The sequence below is a fragment of the Miniopterus schreibersii genome (genome assembly GCF_964146895.1).
Source record: "Miniopterus schreibersii genome assembly, chromosome: 15".
In the NCBI taxonomy this organism is placed as follows: domain Eukaryota; kingdom Metazoa; phylum Chordata; class Mammalia; order Chiroptera; family Miniopteridae; genus Miniopterus; species Miniopterus schreibersii.
In genome coordinates, this window is record NC_138115.1 from 47,617,373 (window position 1) to 47,641,785 (window position 24,413).

The 24,413-nt window shown below is 44.7% G+C and overlaps 1 protein-coding gene across 5 annotated transcripts in view; it reads right to left on the reverse strand.

The window, feature by feature from the left end:
- Positions 1–24,413, reverse strand: part of ANO10 (anoctamin 10) — a 94,281-nt gene that overhangs the window by 19,939 nt on the left and 49,929 nt on the right. For all 5 annotated transcript variants that reach the window (XM_081160505.1, XM_081160504.1, XM_081160502.1 and 2 more), the window contains one exon: positions 2,340–2,456. In XM_081160505.1, coding sequence (XP_081016631.1) covers positions 2,340–2,456 — 117 coding nt within the window. The remainder of the gene's footprint in view (positions 1–2,339; positions 2,457–24,413) is intronic.

The window sequence follows — 24,413 nt, forward strand, 5'->3', positions numbered from 1 at the left end:
CTGGTTCGCCCAGTGATGCAGGGCGCCCAAGCATGAGGTGGTCCTCCCCCTCCATCCCATCCCCATCCCATCCCCATCTCCCCCCACCACACTGCTTCCCACTGTGTCCTATGCACGCTGTCTCCCTCCAGCCACACTCAACCACTTTTTTTGGGTTCATTTCAGTGTTGGGGAAACTATGACACAGACAGGTCAAGTCATTCACCCTGAAGCTGCACAGAGTGGTGAGACAAACCACCTGACACAGGAAAAGGTGACAGATCACCTCAGAGGGCCACCAAACTCCCAAGACACTAAACTCTGGTTTCCTTTCACCTGGAGCTTCCTAGGCTGGGACCTGGCCTGGGTCCTGGGAAAGGGACCAGCTCCTCCCCAAGGACCGAGGCTCCACCCTGCCACCCCGGGCTTTCTGGGAAGCCACTTCTTCATCTCACTGCATCGTTTCACTCGTTTTACTCGGAAGGACATGCAGACAGATCCACATGCAATTCCATGTTCAACAGTCAAACATCTCACACCCTCATTCTATGTGTGACACTTCCAACTTTCCACTAAAAATGAGTATTTACCTACCATACTCAGAGCACAAATGCAGGGAAAGAAAAGTTCAGAGGCTCTTGGGAACTGTTGGAATAGGTTTAAATACACTTAACCCTAGAAAACAAAGACATTAGCTAACACTGGCTGGCCCGAGGCCTGCCCAGTCAAGGGTCCCACATCAGATGTGAGGCCCCGGGCTATAATTAGCACTGGGGTATCTTCTAAAGTCCTTATCTGGTCCTTTCAACTGATTTCCTAGACTGTTATCTTTCTCAAAGCCTCCCTTTGGACCCAGCTCTGCTTCTGGGTGCGGCTCTGGTTCCCCGTGAGGGCTGGGTGCCCAGAGGCCAGTTCCCAAGGTGACTGCACCCAGCAAGCTGTGTCCTTGTGCTAGAGGCCGTCCGGTCCGACTCCTTTCTATTTTTAATTGGAGCTTAAAATTACTGAGCACTGAATAAATCAATTTGAAAAGAAATAAAAGGGCATCCCTGGGATGACATCTACTGTCTAGAGTTCTTGGGAAAGGTCTCCCCAGCTGAGGCCCGATCATTTGAAAATGCCCTTTGTGAAGCAAACAGTTTTATTTCGCCCAGCCTGCCTCTCACCTTAGGCGCATCTAATTTGCTTATATCTTCAGGAACGCAGCGGTTTCCTATCTGACAGCGAAAAAAGAACTGCTCTCAGTACCTCTCCCCGCTCACTCCCGCACTCACCACACCGCCTCAGAGCTACGTGGAATAAGGGACCCACAGCGCGGGTGGGGTGGCCTGGGGCCTGCCTGAGAACCGCAGGGGCCCTGGGTGCCCAGCTGTTTGCGCCCACGGGCCCCCAGGCGGAAGGAGGGCGGCTGCAGGGCTGTGCTCTGCCCAGCCTCCCGGGGCATGTACTTAGCCCCGCACCTGCAGTCCCAGCCTCACCTTTAAAGGGGAGCTGAATCGATGCTTTAAATACTGAAGGGTGCCCAGTGAAAGGCTGCAGGCCTGTCCCCGTCCTGGTCCTGGCCTTCGCCGGCCTCGACCCACGTTTACTGAGGAATTTACAAGCAGTGCCACTAGCCTCGCTGGCATCTCGGTCTCCCCACTTGATTCGTGGCCTCAAGCTTTAAGTGTAAAATACATATTATGTGAAAATAAATTTCACTCTGAAGATTCCACCTGATGTTTAAATTTTTTTTCTAAAAAGAAAGAGGGAGGAGGAAGTATGTGAAGGACGTGCCTGGGATCTGAAAGGGGCAGCAGGGAAGTCAGGGAATTGCTCGAACCACGGCCGTGACCGCTGCCCTGAGGGAGGCTGGGCAACTCCAGCGTGGCTCGGTCTCCCTCTCTCTCTCTCTCATTTCTTGGGTCCCTATAAAACGTGGAAGTCCTGGGAAGAGGTCTCTACTTTTTGGCGTTTTTGCTGTTCCTGCCCACACTTCCTGGGTGGCCCTCTGCAAGCTCCTCGGGATTCTGCTCACTCACTTCTTGCTCCGTGTTTCTGGAGGCGCAGACGTAGAAACTGGGGGGAGCGGTCCGGGGCGATTCTTGGAAATCCCTCCCTTTGCTGAGTGCTGGCTCTAGTCTACGGAGCATTGCTGGAATATTTTTGTTTTGCTTAGTTTATTTAGTTCATTAAACCCATTTGTCGCTCGCATTGCTAGGACTTGGGTTTTGCTGTGCCGTCCTAAATGCAGTCTTCTGTATTTATCAAATTGGTCAGATCGAGGCTGAAGGACATGCTGAGAGCGAGTCCCCTGAATTGTGTCTCCTGCCTGGCCTTTGCTAAAGAAAAACATTTATTTTCAGGACAGCTGCCCTTACCTGCTGCTTCAGTGCCTCCAAGGACTCAAATTCCAACCTGGCCAGTTTCGTCTGGATGTGCCGTGGTTTATCAGGGATGGCAAAGGCAAGGATGAACTTCAGCGCCAGGAGAGCGTGCTGAAACGGAGAAAGAGGACACGGTGACGCGCCGCATCCGAGCCAGGAGACAGGAGACAGGTTAGGAGCCAAGCGATCTGCGATCCCCCTCGTACATCCCGGCAGGCTCTGATTACGGGCCTGTAAAGTATCGGACGTCAGCCAGGCCCGGGAGTTATAGCTAACCCACCGCTGTGGCCCGTCCAATAATTACTGGCTGACTTGACTTTATTCTTTGAAAATCGGTCATTCCCTAAATCGATACCATAGGCTGCCCCCGCTGTTTAATAGGGGCAAAAGGGTTATGCTGGAGGGTCTTCCACATGTTTTTCTCTTTGTGTGCCAACAGCCGGTGCCTCTCAGCACCCGACATTCGCGGCCACTCCGTCTTTCACCCAGCAGCTCCCTCCCAGTGCTGAGCCTCAGGCCACGTTACAGGAAACGCACAGGTGCCTGAGACATGAGCTGCACTGACGCCTCTGCATCCTCAGCAGTGTTTGTGGAGTTTCTCTCATGAGATAATAATAAATACTGATGGAGCGACTGACGGTGATACACTACCTTATGCTGCCGCCTCCGAACTCTCGGGAGGTGCACAGGAATGCAGAGAGCGCGCTTTAGCACACGCACAGTGTACACGTAACAACATGGGAAACTTACACCTTGGCTATGCGAGTTCCCTTCTACCTCAACGTCATGAAAAGGTCCCTATAACATAAGAACATGAGGTTTATGATTATGCTTCTTTCTCTGAAGAACAGAAATAAGCCAACGGGACTGTTTCCATTGGTGAGCCTATCCCTAGGTGTACGACCTCAACTTGTGGATGGGTCTCCAATTCCAGCATCATTTTGTGATCCAGGATCAACGCCCACAGAAATCTGAACGATCAAGAAACTAAAGTTGCCTCTTTGATGACAGCATGAATTATTAAATATTAAAGGCTGTGAAATAATTTTTAAGGTAAGAAATAATTAAAAGGCATAAAGAAATATTGGGGAAGGAGATGAAACAGCCTCTAAGAAATGTTGCACTGAATTACTAACAATAACAAGAAAGGCGGCTGAGAAAATGAAATAATTTTTTACTGTGATGCTTTCAAAGGAGAGTGAAGGATGAATAACATCTGGATGTCTCTTGGGAGATGCAGGACGTAATGAAGGAAGTCAGCATCATACCAAACCAGCAATAATTCAATCCAAAGACTCGAAATCAGCAGAACCCCAGGGCAGGCCAGGCATTGCCTGATATCAACAAGAGGTTTGGGGAACCAGGGATGGGCAGCCTTCCCAGAAATGTGGCTGCCACGACCAGAGAAGACACTGGAAGACCCTGATTAGGAGTCTGTTGTGGGAAAACAAGTAGGTGATGCATCACAGACCAGATGACATCCTATGTTCTAATTCTGAACTAACGGAATTGAATTAACAGGAACCTGAATGTTATCTACAAAGAACAAATGAATAATTCAGAAAAAGCTCTACTGTGCCATTATTTCAACCCATTAGAATACTGAGATATAATTTCACTTAACCTTTGCAGTGGAAATAAACAAATTACTGTATGAAAAGAAATCTCCCGTTTTTGAGAAACTGTGTCCTCACATTGCCAGAGCGCCACCACGGCCCAGGCCCAGGCCTCTTTCCTCTCTCCTAACACATCTGTCCCCATTTCTCTTCCTTGGGGTCTCGGCGGGAATTAGTGAGACACAGACCCTTCTGTGGTCTTCCCTCAGATGTACGGAGCTTGTAACACGTGTCAACTCTTCCTAGTGGTTTCCTTTGGATGGTGGCACTATGGGCGATCTCTTTACCTTTAGTCTTTAGTGGCATGTGTGACTTTTACATGGGGAAAAAACACTTATGTGAAAAAGAACACAGGGATCTCTCACTCCACAAATGCCCTGTTGGCTCCTAACCTGCCCACCCAGTCACAACTGTCCATGCACCCAGGACACAGACCAAAACCAGGCAACTGGTGATCACAGAGTCTGGCAGTCACTTTTGATTCATGCATTCTGCAAACACACAGAGAGCGTGTAGAAAGGGCCAGGCTGCTCAGATGGTGGCCTTCTAGCACCACATCCTTACCTCCCAAACTTCCTGTCACAATGACCCCCCCACACACACACATGGCTATACCCAGAGGTCCCATCAATCTTACAGCTTTGTTTGGTTTAAACACATCATTTTAAAAAAGTGAAAACACCTCTGGGAGGGTAGAGGAGCAACACCGTTCACAGATACCTGTTAATTAATTTATGAGCTGGTGCTAAACTCTCTCTCTGCCCTGCCCTGCCCCCCACCGACTTGACCTCCAGTGCTTGGAAGTGGGGGGCCTCCGGCAGCAGGGGACTGGCTTCCAGAAGAGGGTGAAGGGGAGCAGGAAAAAGCCAACACTGTCTCGTGGTCAGGAAAGGATCATTTAGACACCCGCCAAGTTTCAAAAGATTAATTTTAAAAGTCTTGTTTACATTTCCCACACAGCAAATCTGTTTTAAGGCTGGAAACTGCTTTATGTTAACTGAACTGAGAAAAAAATTATAAAACACAGTTTAGCTTGTCTTTGTAAATAAAAGAAAACCTAAGATGAAATAGGAATTTGTAGAAAAACATACTCAAAATGAATAGTTGGGCGAGCTTTTCACAGTCTGTCCATGAAAACAGAAGACAAGTTCTGGGCCATGACTGTGATTCTTGATCAATGATGTTCTTTTAAAGTAAAACTCACACAATTATATCCTAAACAAAGTTAAGGAGAAAAGAAACATTGGAGGCGGTGGAGTGGGGGGGGTGGGCAGAGATGGGCAGAATTTTAAAACTAATAAATATGAAGAAGTTGTTTTTCCATAACTACGTGCTTCAAGTACTGATTGCGGGGTGTCTTAGTGAGGAAGAGGAGGAGGTGGGACCACAGGAAATCAGCACTCAGAAGGGCACCGTCTCCCAGGCCAGCAGCACGCCCCTTACCTTTGGTCCCTGCAGGGCTGTCACACTCAGGAGTCTTGTGCCAGGTGCACAGAGAGTGAGCAGGACCATTTTATTTTACAGAAACTAGAAAACTCATGACATGATCCACAGTAGCAGCTGTGTTTATAGCAGTGTGTCCCCAACCCTCTCTTCTGAAGTAGAAAATGCAAATTAGAGTTAAATTCTTGAAATCCTGAAGAGCTAATTTGATTCCTACAGTGGTGTGTCTGCCACAGTGCATCTTCCCATTCAGAGCCAGCCACCACTGAATAAAGGAAACTCCTTCCAAAAGGCATCCTCTGCTGACTACCAAATTACATGCCAAATGCCGATTAATAAGAAATGGTTAATGGAACCAAGCTTGGAAAAAAAATGTATGGAATTAGGCTCTTAAGGAAAAAAAACTCAGAAATTTTCATTTTAAGATGGTAGCACACACACCTACCTCTTCCACCTCCCCAGGGTTCCCTGAAATGACAGATATATATTCTAAAAAAATGAGATTGGAAAATTTGCCAGAGCTTCTGATGGAGCGGAACGTGCAGCTCAAGGATCCCGAGACAATGGAAGGACCTCCCAAAGGAGCCTCAGTGAGGGACCAATGTCATGTTCAACCCCACAAAGGAAAGGGTGGGCCAGGGAGTCCGCACCAAAGTCAGTGCATTGGAGAACTGTCTTCAGGAAAGCTGGGGCCACAGGGAACCATCCCCCTCATGCTACCTTGTAAGACAGTAACTGCAGGTTCTACTCTGGCACTAAATCCAGAGACTTGTCCTTTAAAGAAAGCATGTGATCTGCTGGGAGAGTGCCTATGTAGGGCTGCAGGCCCAAGAGAGAAGCTGAGCCAGAGTCACGGCAGACTCCTACTAAAGACTTGCAGGCCACAGTGATGTCAGCAGGATGGCGGGATAAGAATCCCAAACCTTGTTTCTTTACAGAGACATCAACTTAACAGCAATATACCATCCAAAAAGCATTTATAAGAACTCTAGAAACCGGTTAGGAGGTTGCAGTACCCTAGGCAAGCACAAAGCCAAGAATAACTTCATTAAAATGAGTAAGAAAAGCCACTTGATTTTGCCTGTGATAGCCCTTCCTCCGAGCTGGCACAGGTCAGCGCAGTTGGGAGAAATTGCCCAATTCTTAGCTTCTCCCTAAGGAGGGAAAGAGAAGAGCAGAACATAATCTAATTTTCCAGTTGTTTGGGGAGCTGCCCTAGGGACTGGTTTGTTTCTCACTGGACTCAGAGTGCTGGAGAGGACCTGGCATATTTTGGATGCTTGAAGGATGCTAAAAACAAAAGAGAGTTTGGTGGTTTGTTGAAGTACCAGAGAACCTGCGATACTGAAGATAGACACCAGAGGGAGCAAAAGATCACAAACTCCTAAAAAAGAAACCGCACACCTCCCTAATTCAGAAATTACATGCACAAGCCCAGAGAAGACACATCCCCAGAAAAGGTTTGAGACATCCCCAGGTCTCTAGCTGGGCTGACTGATGGGAGTCTTTCTCTATACAAAGCTAGTCTGTGCTGACTGGGAAATGTGTCCATTTTTCCAAAGGCCCAAATCTCAGCAAAAAATAAGGCACATTAAAAAACAACCAAAAAAAAACAACAACAGGGAAGCATGAACAATCAAAGGAAAAAGATAAATCTTGAATAACAATCCTAAAGAAATAGAGATCTATGAATGATCTGACAAATAATTCAAAACAATCATCTTAAAGAAGCTCAACAAATTTGAAGAGAACACAGAAAACTAACTGAAATCAGGAAAATGATGCATGAAAAAATGAGAATAACAACAAAGAGATAGAAACTATAAAAAAAGAACCAAAAACTATTAAAAAATTTCTAGAGCTGAAGAATGAATGCTATAATTGAATTTAAAAATTCACTAGATGGGTTCAACAGTAGACTTGATCAAGCAGAAGAAAGAATCAACAAACTTGAATACAGGTCATTTGAAATCATAGAATAAGAGGAGAGAAAAAAAGATGAAGGATGATGCCTAAGAGACTTTATGGACACCAACAAACAGATCAATATATGCATAATGGGAGTCTCAGAAGAGAAGAGAAAGAGGAAGTGGCAGAGAGCAAAGAGCTTATTTTAAGAAACAATGGTCAAAACTTCCCAAATCTAAGGAAGGAAATAAACATGCAAATTCAAGAAGCTCAAAAGACTCCAACTAAGATGAACCCAAAGGAGCCCACACAAAGACACATTGTAATCAAACTGTCAAAAGACAAGGAGAGACTTGAAAGCAGGAAGACATAAATGTTGCAAGGGAGCTCCCATAGATTATCAGCAGATTTCTTAGCACAAATAATACAGGCCAGAGGGAGCGAGATGATGTATTCAACATGCTGAAAGAATAAACCTGCCAAGAGAGAATGCTATATCCAGCACTGAAGGAGAAATAAAGACCTTTCAAGATAAGTAAAAGCTGAGGGAATGCATCACTACAAGACCTACCTTACAAAAAATGCTAAAAGGGAGTCCATTCAAAGAGAAATGAAAGGATGCTAAACAGCAACACAAAAACACATGAAAATATAAAGTTCTCTGGTGAAGGTAAATATACTGACATACAGGATCCTGTAATGCTTTAATAGTGGTGTGTACATCACTTTTAATTCTGGTGTAGACTTTAAAGGATAGAAGCATTAAAATAACTATAAAACTATGTGAATAGATACAAAATATAAAAAGATATAATTTATGGCACCAATAACATAAATAGGGGAAGGTAGAAGGGAGCAGAGATTCTGTATGTGACTAAAGTTTTTATCAGTATAAAATAGATGGTTATAAGATGTTTTATGTACTCCCCATGGTAACCACACAAAAAAGCACCTATAGAAGATACACAAAAGAAAAATGTGGAAGAAACCAAAGCAAGTCACTACAAAAAATCAATGAAACATAAAGGAAGGCGCTCAGAGAGAAAAAGAGGAACAAAAGAACTATAAGACATACAAAAAACAATTAAAGTAGTAGTAATTCTGTTACTATCAGTAATTAATTAAAATGTAAATAGATTAAACTCCCTAATCAAAAACAGTGGCTAAATGAATTAAAAAACCCAAGATCCAAATATATGCTACCTACAAGAGACTCACTTTAGAAGTACAGACACACATAGGACAAAAGGGAAAAAAGATATTCTGTGCAAATAGATGAGAAAGCATCACAAAAACTGGCTTTGTCTCAATAACACAATGAAGAAGAATCTTCTCTGAAGTTTCAAAGGAGGCTTCTGGTGCAGTGTCTTCAGATCCTAACACCTGGTGGGTCACTGGTGGACCCTAATTTCCGGTGCATAGAGAATAAGAAAAGTGAAGAAAATAACATTTAAAGAATACTTAAGTACCTGCTACATGAAGAAATAATGAATTTCTTTAAATAGAAACTGATTCGCTACTTCTGCCCACTTCCCAGATAACGGGCTGGCTCCCTCCCTGGGAACCTGTGCTCAGTGGGAGCGACAGTCACCAACACCTGCAGAGGCATTAGGAGCAAAGGAAAGGACCCTACGGAAACAGAAGCTTCAGACAGAGCAGTTTATCATTAACAGTCAGAGTGACTGCACTTTATACAAAATGTGTATATTTTAAAGCCCCCAAAGTTTTCTGTTAACTGGTGGCACTAATTTGTACCTTCCAGATGTGAACATCTGCTAGACCTGGGCATTTTCTGGCTTGCACTTCAATGTAAGCTTTTGTGCACATCCACGGGGAGCTGAAGTCAGGCTGTGCCGCGTGTGCAGCAATGGCTTTGGAGGCCAGGGCTGGAGGCAGACTAGGTGCCCATCTCCTGGAGAGTGGATATGCAGATGGAAATGTATGTGCAGCACTGACCCAGGTTTCCGTACAGCCACACAGACGTCATAAAGATAATGCTGCGGGGAAAACAACTGGATAGAGACTAACAGCCCAAATCCGTGCACATACGCTTAAACACACACACAAACCCACACAATTTAAATGCATACAACTAAATGAAAGGAACTAGTCTGAAAAGGCTGCATACACTACGATTCCAACTCTCTGACATTCTGGAAAAAGCAAAACTGGAGAGAGAGTAAAAAGATCAGTGGTGGCCAGGGGCTTGGGAGAGAGAAGGGCAGGATGACTGGTGAAAAACAGATTTCTGAGGATGTTAAAACTATTTTAGATGCTCCCGTAAAGGTGGATACATGGCATTATGCATCTGTCAAAACCCATAGAAGGTACAACACAGTGTGAGCCCTAAGGTAAACCGTGGGCCTCAGTTAATAACAGATCAATACTGGTTTATCAATTGTAACAAACATACCATACCTATGAAAGATGTTAAAAACAGGGGAAACTGGGGAATCCGGGGGTACATGGTGACTGTACTTTCAATGTAATTTTTCTGTAAAACTAAAACTGCTCTAAAAAATAAAGTCTATTAATTTTAAAATGTGCATTGTAAATCAAGATTGCAAAGTATTTAATATTACATCTTTAAATAGACATATTCTGATTGCGGAGTATTTTTTCAGTGGAGTATTTTTGGAATGATTCTCTAATGATTTCCTCTCTTACATAACGCTGCTCTGGCAGCCCAAAAAACACTCAGAAACACTTTCCCCCAGTTGGAAACCTATTTAAGGCAACAAACGTTCGATCCCAGGTTTGACTCACAGTAAAAGTGCATCCAATTACAAAAGTAACATTAAGAAATCGACTATAAATAAACACTTATTGTTTTCATTACTGACCATAAGATGTCTCATATTTGGGGGTACAAAGTCTCAAAATTTCAAAATTCTATGCTTAGGAAACAGAATATCCCCTGCAAGTCTCGATCTTCTGCTCTTGACCTGAAACCTCACTGCATCCCTCCACAGCAGAGGATGGCTGTTCGGGGTGTATACAAGGGGTGTTAAAATTCTACACCGTAACCAGTTTCACTAACAAAATTTCTGCGTTTGATACAACCCCATGGGTACTCCCACATTTTCCCTAGGTGTAAAAGTTTTTTAAAAATAAAGTTTTAAAGAACTACTGGCGGGGGGAGACATGATCCACTAGTATTACCCTCCAGTTTACCTCATTAAGAAAGGAGTTGAGAACTAATGGTTAAGTGTCAAATAAACATATCATCACATAAAAGTCATTTGTGAACCAAATGGAACAATGACAACACAGATCCAGGGCTCAAATACCTCCTCAGACCCTGGACCATAACACTGTCCTTGTGGTCAGCTCAGAGCAGCAGGGAATGGCCCGACGACAAATGTCCCTACAGGTTCCTTACCATCAGATGGCTTGGGGTGTGATCACATGCAGCAGCACTCTGGAAGCTGGGGTGACATGACCTTCCTGTTTGGACCAGGTATCATCTTAGCACAGCGGGTGCCTGTCACTGGTTAGGAGTAGAAAAAGAAGGAGCCACACGGGGACAGACCCGTTGACTTGGCAGGTGACAGCAGCCTGCCCGCCACAGGGTGGGTGAGGGTGGGAAAGGCGGCAGCTCCCGCTCCCCAGGCGGGCGCTCGAGTGCAGCGCGCACGTGTGCAGGCCCTTGAGTGCTTTCTGTACCTCACTTCATGTTCATAGCAATTCCACAAGGTATAAACTACATTCCCGTGTGACAGGCGAGGAAACTGAGCTGCAGTTCCTGCCTCCTGTGGCTCTATCTGCTCTGATGGCTTCTGCCTATGATAATGCAGGTGGCCTTCTAGGTGGACGCTTTCACCCCGATGTAGTGTCGATATAACGCTCCTCATTGTAAACCATATGGAATACGTGCACCATGCGCATGTTGCAGACAATTCAAAAATAAATAGGCCGTGACCTAACATTTGGCAAAAGCTCGAGAAATCAAGTAGCTGAAAAAGTCTGCTAGGTGATCGGACTCCCAAACTCTATCCTTATTTGGAGGCGAGAGCATCGGGAACCCGAGCCGAGCGCCTGGGAGAGTTTCACAGCCCCTGCAGGAGTGTCTCTGCTAAGTTAAGGCCCTTGAGGAATGACATTGAACTAGCTGAACGGCACATTATGCACAATCTTCTAAACTATCCTCGAGGACACGGATCATTATGTAAACCAAGGTTCCCTGTTCAAGGCATTACATAATAAAGTCAACTTCGAGTTTAATTAAAAAATAAAAAGGTGTTTCCGAAGAAGAATGTTTATGCTTTCCCTTGTTTAATAACAAAGAGATGTACTACCTTTCCCTCTTCAGCTGCGGGAGAACATAAGGGCAAGACCGAGGGCCCAGCTGCACTGAATTTCTCCCCGGGTGGGTGGGCGAGAGCACACTGTCCCCGCTCTGCCAGATACTCTCTAAAAGTGTCTGAGCCGAATTTCCTGTTCACGTTTTCCAGTTTGTTGTTACTTCTCTTCTTCAAGTAGGTGGAGGTAGAAATAAAACATGAGCATTAGACTTGGATAATTCAGAATTTAGCCAATCTAAAGTCAAACAATGCAGTAAAAATTACCAATTCACAGAACTCAGGGGTACAAACAGAACTAGAGAAGTGAGGACCTTTAGGGAAATATCAGGACAGATACATCGCCCTGAAGAGAGCTTTTAAGAAAAGAAAAAGAGAGAACATTTTAGAAACGTTCTGCAGGCATTTCTAAATAAGTATGAGATAGCTTGAGTAGGAGAAAAGTTAATTACCAAATGGCTAAAATCAAAATGCGATACTGGGATCAGAGAGCCTCTGCACTAAAGAGATGAACTTATTTGTGCTCTCATCTCCTCTCCTCTCCTCTCCTCTCCTCCCAAAGCTCACTGAAACATCAGCCCCTGGCCCTCAGAGCCAGCCCCCTCCCCAGTGAAAATGCTATTACACCGAAAGGGGACTTAGGAGGAGAGAGACAAGGCAGGGAACAGAAGGAAGCGTCAGGGAAATGAGAGTGCATTCAGGAAGCAAAGTGCAGAACACTATTTTTGAAAGGGGGTGAGATCATTTGGAGAACAAAGAGCTCTTGGACACTAACCGTGTGACGGCAGAAAGAAATTCAACAGAAGAATTAGAGCATACAGTTGAGGAAATCTCAAAACAGACCAAAACAAATCAAAACAACCAAACAAGGAGACAGAAAACAGGGGGAAATGCACAAGAAATGATAAATCCAGAGAATGCAACAGAGGTCCAGAAACAGAGGAGGTAAAAGACGGGGGAAAGGTCATTTTCAAAGCAATAATTCAAGACACTTCACAGACCTAAAGAACAGGAGCTTGCAAGGGTCAAGCTCAGTTGGTGGGAAAGCACCTGAACAGTCATCTAATTCATGGCACCCGCTCCCCAGTGCGAAACCAGCTGCTCCGATGGGCCACTGCCCCAGGACCTGCTCCCAGGGCAGCCAAGCCCTCGCGCACGACGCAGGGTGCGCACCAGATGACCGTGCTAACCCTCCACGCCCCTGAAGCCTCTTTTCTGAGTTCCTACCTCCGGAGGGGCTCTCTTTGCTCCCCAGACTGTGTGACCAAAGCAGCCAGACCAAGACTTGGTGGGAATTCCAAACCCTCCAAGCAAGAGTCTCGTGGTGGCGCCTAGGCTGGGTGCTCACTGCTCACCCCCGGGCGGGGGTGGGGCGAGCTCCCCTCCGGAGCCATGGCTGCACCCACTGCAGTCAGCGAGGGAGGCTGGTGTCCCGGAGAAATGGGTAATGGGCAGGCAATTCGATAAATGGGACATGGATGTTGAAGAAAGAGACGGCTATTGAATTTGTCTCTTAAGAGATTCAATTTTGGGTCATGTTTAAGAATTATTTAATTATATCTTCTCTTAGCAACAAATGATTTCATGCTGTAAGCTTTCTGTGATCTGGGCACTGATGAGTGACCAGCAGCAAATGCCACAGAGCAGAAATCCAACAGGATGGCTCCTTCAAGAAAACTTCACCCTCTCCTCTCTGTGTGTTTTCATTTGCTGTGACAACAAAGATCCACGTGGCTCCATCTGAGGGAAAAGACCTGCCTCCAGGCCAGCCCTAGGTCCTTTTCCCAGTAAGTGTAGAGGCTGGATATCTGGATATTTTTACAGTGTTGGGGATCTCGCGATCTTTCTTCCTGCAGGTGGCGTGTTTCTTGTTCTCGCTTGCATTGCACGTGGCATGTCACCCGAGAAGCCTCACTTCTGCAGCTAGAGTCCCATGCAGCACCTGGGGCAGCACTCACGCCCGGCCAGCTCCTGACCATGCAGCAGACACGAGCGACGATGGCAGCCGCCTGGCGCTCGCACTGCTCGGCGATTCCTGAGCCAGTATCACCCGCGACTGATCACGGACGGGGGCTGTGCTCTCCTCCCGTGGGCAGGACCAGTCACTGAGTGTTTGGACTTTATAGGTTTGCAGCCGATCAAACAGTGAGTAGGGGCCTGGTGTGGCCTAAAGGAACTGGTTACACACCCTCCGGGGTGGCCCCCAGAAACACGAGGGGCAAGGGGATGCAGCGAGTTCTCCCCGCGACACTGTGGCCATCACAGTCTGCCAGGACGAACCCTTCGCTAACGTTCATTTCAGGTGCTCAAAACGTGTTGTAAGTCACTTAGCTGGTGTTGTAGGTACATGCTGGAGAAAATTGGTTTTTTGTGCAAGAGGAGCATTTTGCTACAAAAAAGCGTCTCTATCTCCAGGTACCTAAATAAAGGGCACAGGAAAAGTCTTTCTCTTCTCTCTGAGGATGAGGGAAAGGGCAGAAAGCGTAGCGATGGCCACAGAGTCAACAAGCTGGTGTTTTGCTCCCTTTCTTAATATTGCGGATGATGCCAGGATGTTAACGTGTGCCCTGGCCTGGCTCCTGGGGTACAGTGTAACATCTTGAAAACTGCGATGACTTAAAACTTAAAACGTTTATCTCATGATCATTACTGATCCTGATTAAAAAAAAAAAAAAAAAAAAAGACTGTCTCATAATAAGTCAACAATCACCTAAACATTTGCCAATAAAAATCTTTCATTAAAGAGGTCTCCTATTATATGAATTATCTGGTAAGAACAATCTTATAAAAGTACCCTTTGTATCGACACAGCGCTTTAAGGATTCAGACGGTTGTGAATATTGTTTCTTCGGATCCTCACAGCGGTTGTGTTGGGCAGTTATCAGCACGGGGGAGGAAAAATGACTTGAAGCTCCATGTGCAGGGAGCTGGAGCCGGAGCCAGGCCTCCAGCAACCAGCCCTGTCCCCTTTTCTTGCTAACTCCAGGTTCCTTCCTCTGTCACATCTCCAGCTATACAACACGAAGCCGTAGATGGTGTCTCTACAGTGCTCCCCTCCGTGTGCTCCTTCCTGCTGCAATAGCTCTCAGCCTATTACTGAAACTCTAAAACTTTTCATGTAAACACAAGCAAACTAAAAAGCAAAACAATAAAACAGCCCAAGTCTTGGCCGTCTGAAAGACGGGAAAACAGGCATTTTAGCGACCTTCCTTTAAAGCAATAAGATATTTTAAAATCACAATGGTTAAGATTAAAACTTGGTAATATACCCCTCACTCTTATTAACACTGGACAGTAAACATCATCAGAGAACAGATACTGTGCACTCACACTGGTCTTGGCCACGGAAAAGAATGGAAATCTACCCCAATTAATTCTACAAGATAGAATATACTTAATACTAAAACCTGATTTTTTAAAAAAGACCAATTTCACTATAAATATAGATGCAAAAATTCTAAATATAGTCCTGGTAAATAGAACTCAGCACTGAATTAACAGAATAATATTACGTGACCAGGCATCGTTTATTTCAGGAATGTAGAGATCACTCACCACTAGGAAAGCTACTAAAATAGAAGTAGAAAAAGATACTTAAATAAGACCAAGGCCGTTTACTACAAACTTACAACAAACAAGTTATGTAATGGTGAAAGCTGAGGCCATTACCATTCAAGTCAAGGCTAACACAGGGGTGTTTACTGTTCAACAGGACCCTAACTAATGCAGTAAGAGAAGATATAAAACAAATGGCGTAAGTGCTGGCAGAGAAAACAGCTGTACTCCCAGCCCTGAGTATCAGCCCAAGAAACAAACAACCAATTATAACTAATAAGAGAGCTTAGTAGTTGTTGGATATAAATATTTTTTAAAGCTTTTCTTTATACTAGGTAGAAATGGAAATTGATTAGGAAAATACTATTCACAAGAGCAATAAAAATTACCAAAGGGAAAAAGGAAAAGTTCAGAGCTTGTATGACAAAAAACAACATTTTTTTAAAGACCATGTCACAAGCATTGATACATGGAGACCCCGAATACAGTGCTCTTAGACAGGCAACCATCACAAAATATTAAATATTTTCAAAGTTCATAATGGGTGTTGTTGAAACTAAATTAAATAATTTTAAAGTTCATATGGAAAAATAAACATATAAAAATTACAAATTTTTAGGGGGGAAAAAGGGAAATTTTTAGGGGGACAATACTAAATACTAAGACTTACTATAACAACTACCATCAAAACAATATGGATTGGCTCAAAAAGAGACAAACAGATCAGGGAAATAGAGCAGAGACTCTCAAAACATATGTGATAAAGGTAGTACTTCAGCTTACTGGAAAGGATGGTTTATTTAATAATGAAATAAATATAAATGGCTATGCCTCTGGGATATACAAAGTTGGACTCCTACTTCAAAATCAAAAATTGTTTCCAGATGAATAGCTAAATATAAATAGGACACCAAACAAACACAATAAAATTCACTCCTCATGCTGCTTCCTGTCACAGAAACCCCAGTCCGAGAGAGGAAGGGCCTCTCTTACAGGCTGTGCTCCCTCCGCAGGAACGGCCCACCTCTCTGTGCTGCCTGTGAAGCTGTCCCCACCTCCTCCCAGGTGCCCTCTGCCCTCCCGCAGACCCCTCACATGCCTGTTGCTGTTTATGGGGCAGAAGGCTGCTCCCTGCAGCAAGCACATTGGTAGAACTGTAGAATTCACCCCACATGCATTTTCATATTGCTTGTTATAATATACTCAAAGAAAGAAGAAAAATAAAGAATCCAAATTAAGCTAATCTAAACCTGAAATTAAAGAACCCAAAGTGAAATTCATGGTACACATCTTACTTAATGTTGATGCTTAATTTCTAATTTTGTTGCATAATCTCTGCACTTTTTATATGGAATGACTCATGTTTTGTCCCTATCAGAATAAATTCTGAGCTGTGAACCAGGTCATCAGCGATCTGATAGTTACTGAAAGGGAGTTAGGTGGCATGGACTCCTCTGCTGTGTGTTTCTTAAAGCCTGGAGTGCCGAGTGCTCACTCTGAGCCGTGAGGTGGCCTGTGCGGCCGACGAGGCGCTGAGCAGGGCGGGCTGCCGGCTGGCTGGGGCAGGTGGAGCGGGGCCAATGTGGGAGCTGCTTTCCCTCCACTTTCTGGGGAGCTATGGGGCATATCGATGTGTTCCTTCATCACCAAAAGGTTCTGGACCTGAGGATGAGGTGCAGGGAGCATTCGAGTAAGTTCCCAGCCCTGGGTGACTTCAGGGGTGGTGAACGCTGAGGGGGAAGCTAAGATCACACCACGTGTAATGGGCCTCTGCCCCCAGAGCTCGAGCTCAACGGAGAAACCCCTGGAGGGGACAGCTAAAGGGTTGGCCCTTGATTTTCTCATAAGATGCCTTCATATTTCTGACAATGGTGCTGGCAACTTCTAGTAAAATTTAAAGCACAGCTAAGATCAGTAAGCATTTCCCAAGTGGTTTCTTAGCAATGCTAGGCATTGTGGGTAAAATAACAGGAATCAGAAGGCATAACCCTGTCACAAAGAGCTTACACTCTATCACAGGTGAGGAATTCAGGCATGAAGCAAATAGAAAACATTTCCATGGCAACGTACACTCGAATGTGGCTCAGATTATACCCCTCGCACAAGGACCTTGCTTTACGAAGGAAGGCGTGGCAGAGGAGATCTTTCTGAGATTGGCCCTCAAAGGAAGCCCAGGACTTCAGCAGGCAGGCAGGAGAGCTGAGCAGAGGAAGGGGCATTTGCAAGGCACAGGGGCAGGAATCAGCAGAGGGGCAAAAAAAGGGGGGAGGGTGGAAAGATTCCTGCCCTGCTGCGGAAGACAGCTGCAGTACTCACCTTGCAGTTTGCCCAAAGCCCAGCATAAGGTCCACGCAAGACTGAGATTCTGCCGGCTGGAACTCAGTCTGCCCAGGGCTGGTGGAAGGAAGAGGGGAGGCTGACAGTGAGCGTCATGGGGCAGGGGGCAGGGGAGCCCGGGGCCCTGGTGGAGTACAAGACCACAAGTGTAGATGTGGCCTCGATCTGGTGGCCTCCCATTTTCACCTTCAGAGCTAACGGCATGAGGTCATGACAAGTACTCGTGTGTAAACCACTGTTTGGAGGGTCCCTTTTGTACAGCCCAGCCAGTAAAATCCAGCTGTTTAGAGGATTCGAAAATCAGAACAATATGGGCTCCCTCTAGTGGTTTGAAACACCTTTCACCCTGAGATGCTTGAAGGAAGTTTCTGCTTCATTCTGATCTTTTCTTTTTATTGTTTGTATCACCTAGCCCTTCTCCTCGGGGAAACACGGATCTTACAGAGCACTCACTGCAGTGCTCATCCCAGCAGTGAGGAGAGGGGAGCAGGGCCAGAGACCCAAAGTCACCAAGCAAGTTTATCTGCTCCCTTCCAGATCAATCAGAAGCTTAAGCAGCAAGAAATGAAGAGACAGGGGCAGCCAGCCAAGCCATGCGATGCACGGGGACTGGAAAAGAGAACAGGATTAGGCAAAGGGAAGTGAGCTGTAACCACAACATAAAAAAAAAAGTAATGTTCTCAAAATGCTCCCAAATCATCTGGGAAGAAATGTTAAAAGGATTCGTTTCTAACAGGCTTTATGCCAGTCCCAGCCCAGTCTGCAGGATGCTGTCTGCTCTGACAGCTAGGATCTGCTTGGACGTCTCCAGGCTGTCACATAAAGAGAGGAGCTTCACCGCACAGTCACGCAGCCTATTAAAGCCACGCTCCAGCGAGGCAATGCTGCGGCTGAGAGAGAAGCGTGTCTACGGGCCGCCAGCCTGAGCGAGGCTGCGTCTGAGGAGGCCCTGAGGCTGGTTATATAACTACTGGTGAAGTGCTGGCGACCTGCAGGTCAAGGAACCAACAAAAAGCCAAAGGCAGAGGATCCAAAGGAAAAGCATGAGCCACCTCCACTAGGAACTGTAAATAACAATTACGACCAGCTGAGTGATGTCATTGGCACCTAACTAATTAGAGCTGTGGCTGACAGAAAATATTTTCTGCCATTGCTAAGGGGGGCACTGTTTTTTACTCATTGGTTAGTTCACCCAGTTTAGAGAAAGAAGTATTTTTAGATCATTATTCTTGAACCAGTTTCTCAATAAATTACCGACTAGTCCAAAGTCTCTTTCAGAGATGATGGTAAAAATCCTTCTGAATGATGTTCTTCTGGACTCTAAGTGCATTGAGTTTCTCTGATTTGCTTTCATCAAACTACTTAGTCTTACACTAAACAGCATGCCATTTACAGTTGAAAACAAATAGTCAAATGCAATGAGTCCGGAAAATTCTATACAATGCTGAACACTGGATCCCTGGTCAGAATACAATTCTCACTCACATCAATTTTTCTATGGGAAAATCAGGTGCAGATTAAAACTGCTTAAATTATCCGAGCACTTGTCCTGCTTAGCAATGAGCACCGCCTACAGGCTGGGTTCCCTTCACATTATTTCACCAGTGCATTGACTGAGGAGCATGTCAAGAGATGGCATCACCTCTAGGGGTTTACTCGGGTACCAGCGAGACCCCAAATTATAGCACATCAAGCCCTTGCTGGAGGTGTGCTTCAAAACCCCAAGTGGTTTTCTTACCCATCAGGAACGAGGTGTCACCTTTTCCTCACGGGCTCTCTTTAGTAAGTCATCTTTCAAATCACAGAGCCAAAACCCTGTCATCTTGCGACAGATACTCAAGAGGAGGTGACACACAGAAACCATCATCCAGTGGGGTTTGTTTCAATCTTGTCATTTAAAACAGTTTCAAAATAGTATGATCCCTGGGGGCAGAGGTTACACTTTTTATCCCCCCAGGGGCCAGGAGATTATGCGTCTGCATAACAGTGATGAGACTTGCAGAACAAGTCAATTTTATGTTTCAATTTGTAGCAGATATGGATGCACCTTGTTTCTCAGAAAAGCAAAACAGGTAAAGAAGATGTCAATAATTAAAGAAATAAAAGAAAAAAAATCCCCCTCCAAATTTTTATGAATAAAATATATTTATTCCTGCAAAAGGGCAATTGAAGATGAGCACACCGCAATGCACTTTCCTGTATGCTTGTTAATCCTCAGCTTTTGAAAAAAGATGTAACACTGTTTTACAGTATCAGCTAGACCTTATTTAGCACTACTCTTTTATAATGTTCTTGTCTCAGGAATGACAATTCCATTCTCGAAGTTGCTCGGGCCAAACCAGGGGTCATCCTTGATGCCTGCTGCGGATACATCCCTCCCGCAGCCTGTTGTCAAATCCTCCCGAACCTGCCTTGGAAATACAGCCAGAACCCAGTCACTGCTGCTCCCTCCACATGCGCTGCCCTGGCGAGGGCGCCACCGTCCCTGTCCAAGTCACTGCCCTGCCGCCTAACTGACCTCTCCGCCTCTCCTCAATCCTTCATCAATGCAAATCCACCACCACCCTCTGCTCGGATCCCCAGCAGCTCCCGTGTCACCCAGACATAAAGAACTTTTCAAACCCAACTGTTTAAAAAAGAAATCCAGGTAGAAAACGGGCAAAAGACATTGATAGACGCTTCACTGAAGGGGACGGACAGACGGCAAATAAGCACGTGGAGTGATGGTCAACTCATTAGACATCGGGAAAGCGCAAATTAAAACCACAATGAGCTACCGGTACAAACCCATCAGAATGGCTAAAATGAAAATGAGTTCCACGAATCTGGCAGGGACGTGGAGGGACTGGCACACTGCCACTGGCTGCTGGGAATTAGAAACGGCACAGTCCCTCTGCAAAGCACCTTGGCAGCTTATGCAAATCTAAACACGCAATTATCATACAGCCCAGCAACGTGACCCTTGGACATTTATCCAGAGAAATGAAAACTTAGGCTCACCCAAAACCTGTAAGAAATGTTCATGGCAGCTTCACTTGCAGTAGCCCCCAAACTGGAGCAAGCCCGGAGGCCCTCGGGTGAGTGAGTGGTTAGACACACTGTGGTACACACACACCATGGACGACACCCAGCAAGCAAAAGGAACAGGTGACGGATACACACGGTGCTTGGATGAATCTCCAGGGTACAGAGCCGAGTGGGAAAAGCCAGTCTCCAAAGTTATATGCTGTCCAACTGGGAATGGAGAGCAGGTCGGTGGTCGCCTGGGGTAAGAGATGGGAGGGTGGGCTGCAGGGGTGAGAGGCAGGTGGGGTTCTAAGAGGACGGAGGGACCTTCGTGCTGATGGAACTGGTCTGCGTCTATGATGGTGAATAAGTAAACCTACCCATGTGATAAAATTTTAAAGAACTAAATACACACAAACACACAAGTGAGTGCAAGTGAAACGGAAAAGCTGAACAAGGTCAGCGGGTTGTATCGGGCCAACATCCTGATCCGTGACATGGTTCTAGAGTTCTACCAAATGTCACCACTGGAAGGGACTGGGGAGGGTGCAGGGGATCTCTGTGTATTGTTCCTCACAAATGCACGTGAACCTACAATTACCTTAACAGAAATGTCAATGAAAAAAACCATGAAGTGAGTACCTTGCTGTCGTCGGGCTAGGCACCTTCTTCTGGGTCCCTGGGGCCTAAGTAAATATGTCAGTGTGCAAGGGAGCGAGCTTGTGGAGCTGGGAAATGTATGTGATCCAACAGATGGTTAACTAAACCCTACTGATTCACATGAAACCCCCCAAGTGTCCCACTAAGTCAGCCAGCGTTTATGTGCTGCATGCTATGCATAGCTCCAGCTAGACAGGAAAAAAGATGATCTTTTTAACTAGTAGGACACAATCATATTTAGCTTCAGTATAAGCATACTGTTCTCTAGGTGGCAAAAATTAACCACTTACCGCTATCCCCTTCATGGTTTAATTAAATTTGTTAATAAGCAAGAACAGTATAGTCTAATTTATGTGACCAATTAGTGAATTATTATAAGCAACATTAAAAAATTTCATTATTACTTTAATGATTTCATTTTTAAAAAGACTATAGCTTTAAGTGAAACATAGATGTTTAATGCAAAAAGAGCCAATGGCAATAAAATAATGAAGTGTAGCATGCACAAAATAAAAAATGGGCATTATTACATTTCCAACATAATTTATTTATGCATTACGGTTGTTTAGCTGTGTTACTGCTGCTCTAGTAACACAAATTAGATTTTTTTTTAAATTCACAAAATACAGTCCATATATCAATTTATTTATTGACTTGACAGTATCTGCAAAATCTCAGAAAAATGTTTTAACAAGGTCCTAGCTCTAGACTGACATCTCCAATTCTATTTAGCCTGAGAGTGGAGCCTGCACAGTCTTCCAGATTAAGTTAACGTCCATCCAACATCCAATCCCTATCTCAGCCTGAGAAGACTCTTTTATAAAATGACTGTACGCATCTTTCTTCACGTGTAAATCACAACTGTGGACACTACAGAGCCAGGCAGAGGACACTCACACAGTTTTCACTTTTGTCTGCTGGTGACACCGCCCTTCATTTCTGGGCCACCACCTTAGCACCCCACGTGTAGTTTAGGATGCGCAGCCTGAGCGGGCCTCCATACCCGAGAGGGGCAGAAAAGCTCCTGGCTGTGGTCAGGCAAGAATGTGACCTGGAGGCTTCTCTGGAGGGAGAAACTCACTCCCTTTTTGTTAACCCTCCCTGAAAACAAGTTTCCTGTTAATTTTTAGAGAGAGTGGAAGGGAGGGTGGGGGGAGAGAGGGGGGAGGAAGAGGGGGGAGAGAGGGAGAAGAAAGAGATGTGAGAGAGACACATCAATTGGTTGCCTCCCAAAAGTGCCCCAATGGGGCCAGGGATGGGCCTGCAACTGAAGCACACACCCTTAACCGGAATCGAACGCGGGACCCTTCAGTCCATGGGCCGATGCTCTAACCACTGAGCCAAACCAGCTAGGGCATGATGTAGCTTTTAAAAGATTGCTAATTTATCTCTTTAGTCAGGGATATGACTAACATATGGGCTATAAAACTACCTTACCTATTTTAGATTCACTGTCAGAATTAGCACCATACTAATTGTCCTGTTCAGTCACCAAATCTTTAAATATCTTCATATTTTATTAATCTCTCTAATTAGCCATCCTTTTGACAATTTATTCCCTGGATGCGGAGACATAATGTTTATGGTTATTTTTACAGGGCTAGAAACAGTGCATGGGCGGGGGGCGAGGCGCTCTGCCAGCCGGGCAGGGGCGTCAGCGCACATCGACACGGCCGGCGGAATGATTAATCAGCAAGTCAGAGAGGCAACTGTCAGGAAGCATCAGAGCCGGGAAACAATTCCAACAGGCTGGGATAATAAAAGATATGCTGAGAACACGCTGTATGATACAGCTTATTCCAGACTTAAAGAGAGGCACAACTGCATGGCAACAGAAGTCGAGAAAGCAGTCACCCTCGGTGGGCAGCACTGGGAAGGGCAAGAAGGGGCCTCTGATAAAACGTTCTGTGCCTTACGAATATGCTCACTTCTGGGCACTTCATTGAGCTTGACACTCACAACGAGTACCTATATGTATGTTACATTTTAATTAAGGAAAACAAAACAACAGAACATAATATTAAAGACTCTTCAAGAAGATGTTCCAGGAATAACAGAAGACCTATAACTGTATTGAAAGGGCCCAGCATGTGTCTGTGATCTGGACCAGTCAACTCTAAGGTATGTCTATACAATTATTAGATCTTAAAGATAAAATTCAAAGTAATAAGGCCCTAGGCCTCAAATCAAAATGACCAAGTCACTCACACAAGGAGAAAATTCAGACTAGCACTGGAGTTTAACAGCAAGAAAGCAAAACAATATTGCAATAGCAGTTTCAAGAAACTTTAAGAAGAATAAGTCCCCCAAAGTTTAATCCAGCCAAGTTGTATAAATGTTATAGAAGAACAGTCTGAAACATTCAAGAACTTAAGAACTCTTCTTGAGGAATCTTCGGTTACTCAAAGTAGGGGTCATGGCCCACAGCACTGGCGGTATCTGGAAGTTTGTACGGAATGAGACTCTAGGCTCCACCCAAGACGTCCAAATGGTTAGCATGTCATTATTGAGAAGCACTGTTCTAGAAAATAAGTTTCATAGAGAAAAAAGGAACAGGGAAACTTTCGCAAGCACCAAAGAGATTTAACTGCTTATCTAGTACTAAAAGAAAGATGTAGATAAATACTGAATATTCTGACAAAGTAGAAATAATGCAACTGAAATAACGAGAGGAGAAATGAGAAAGCAGAATTAATTAATTGTTAAGCAGATGATACATAATCAAAACTGACAAACCAAATAGCAGAAATCTAAGCAAAGGGAAAGGGAATTAAGAACATTAAAGAAGGTACAAAACAAGCCTTTCTAAATTTCTCCCCACAAAAAGAGAGTAAGAAACAGACCATATTGAAGGGGGGGAAAAACCACAGTAAATATAATATTATAGTATATATTTAACAAAGTAACGTGACAATGTTGAGACCAAACACATCAGGCATCTGAATAAATGCAAATGAGCTTAACACACCAATTAAAAACAAAACATTTCAAACTGTCTTGCCAAAAAAACCCAACAACAACAAAAACCCAATTTTAGGCTATATACAAGAGACACACCTAAACCAGTAATTTATGAAGGCTAAAAATAAAGGTATACTAGGGGGAAAATGGAAATATTAAGAAAGCCAGAGATATAATTTGAATATAGTTTGCCTACATTCAGACAAAGTAGAATTTAGGTTAAAAAAAAGCATTAAAAATGACAAACAAGAACATTTATTATGTTAAAGGTCACAAATCAA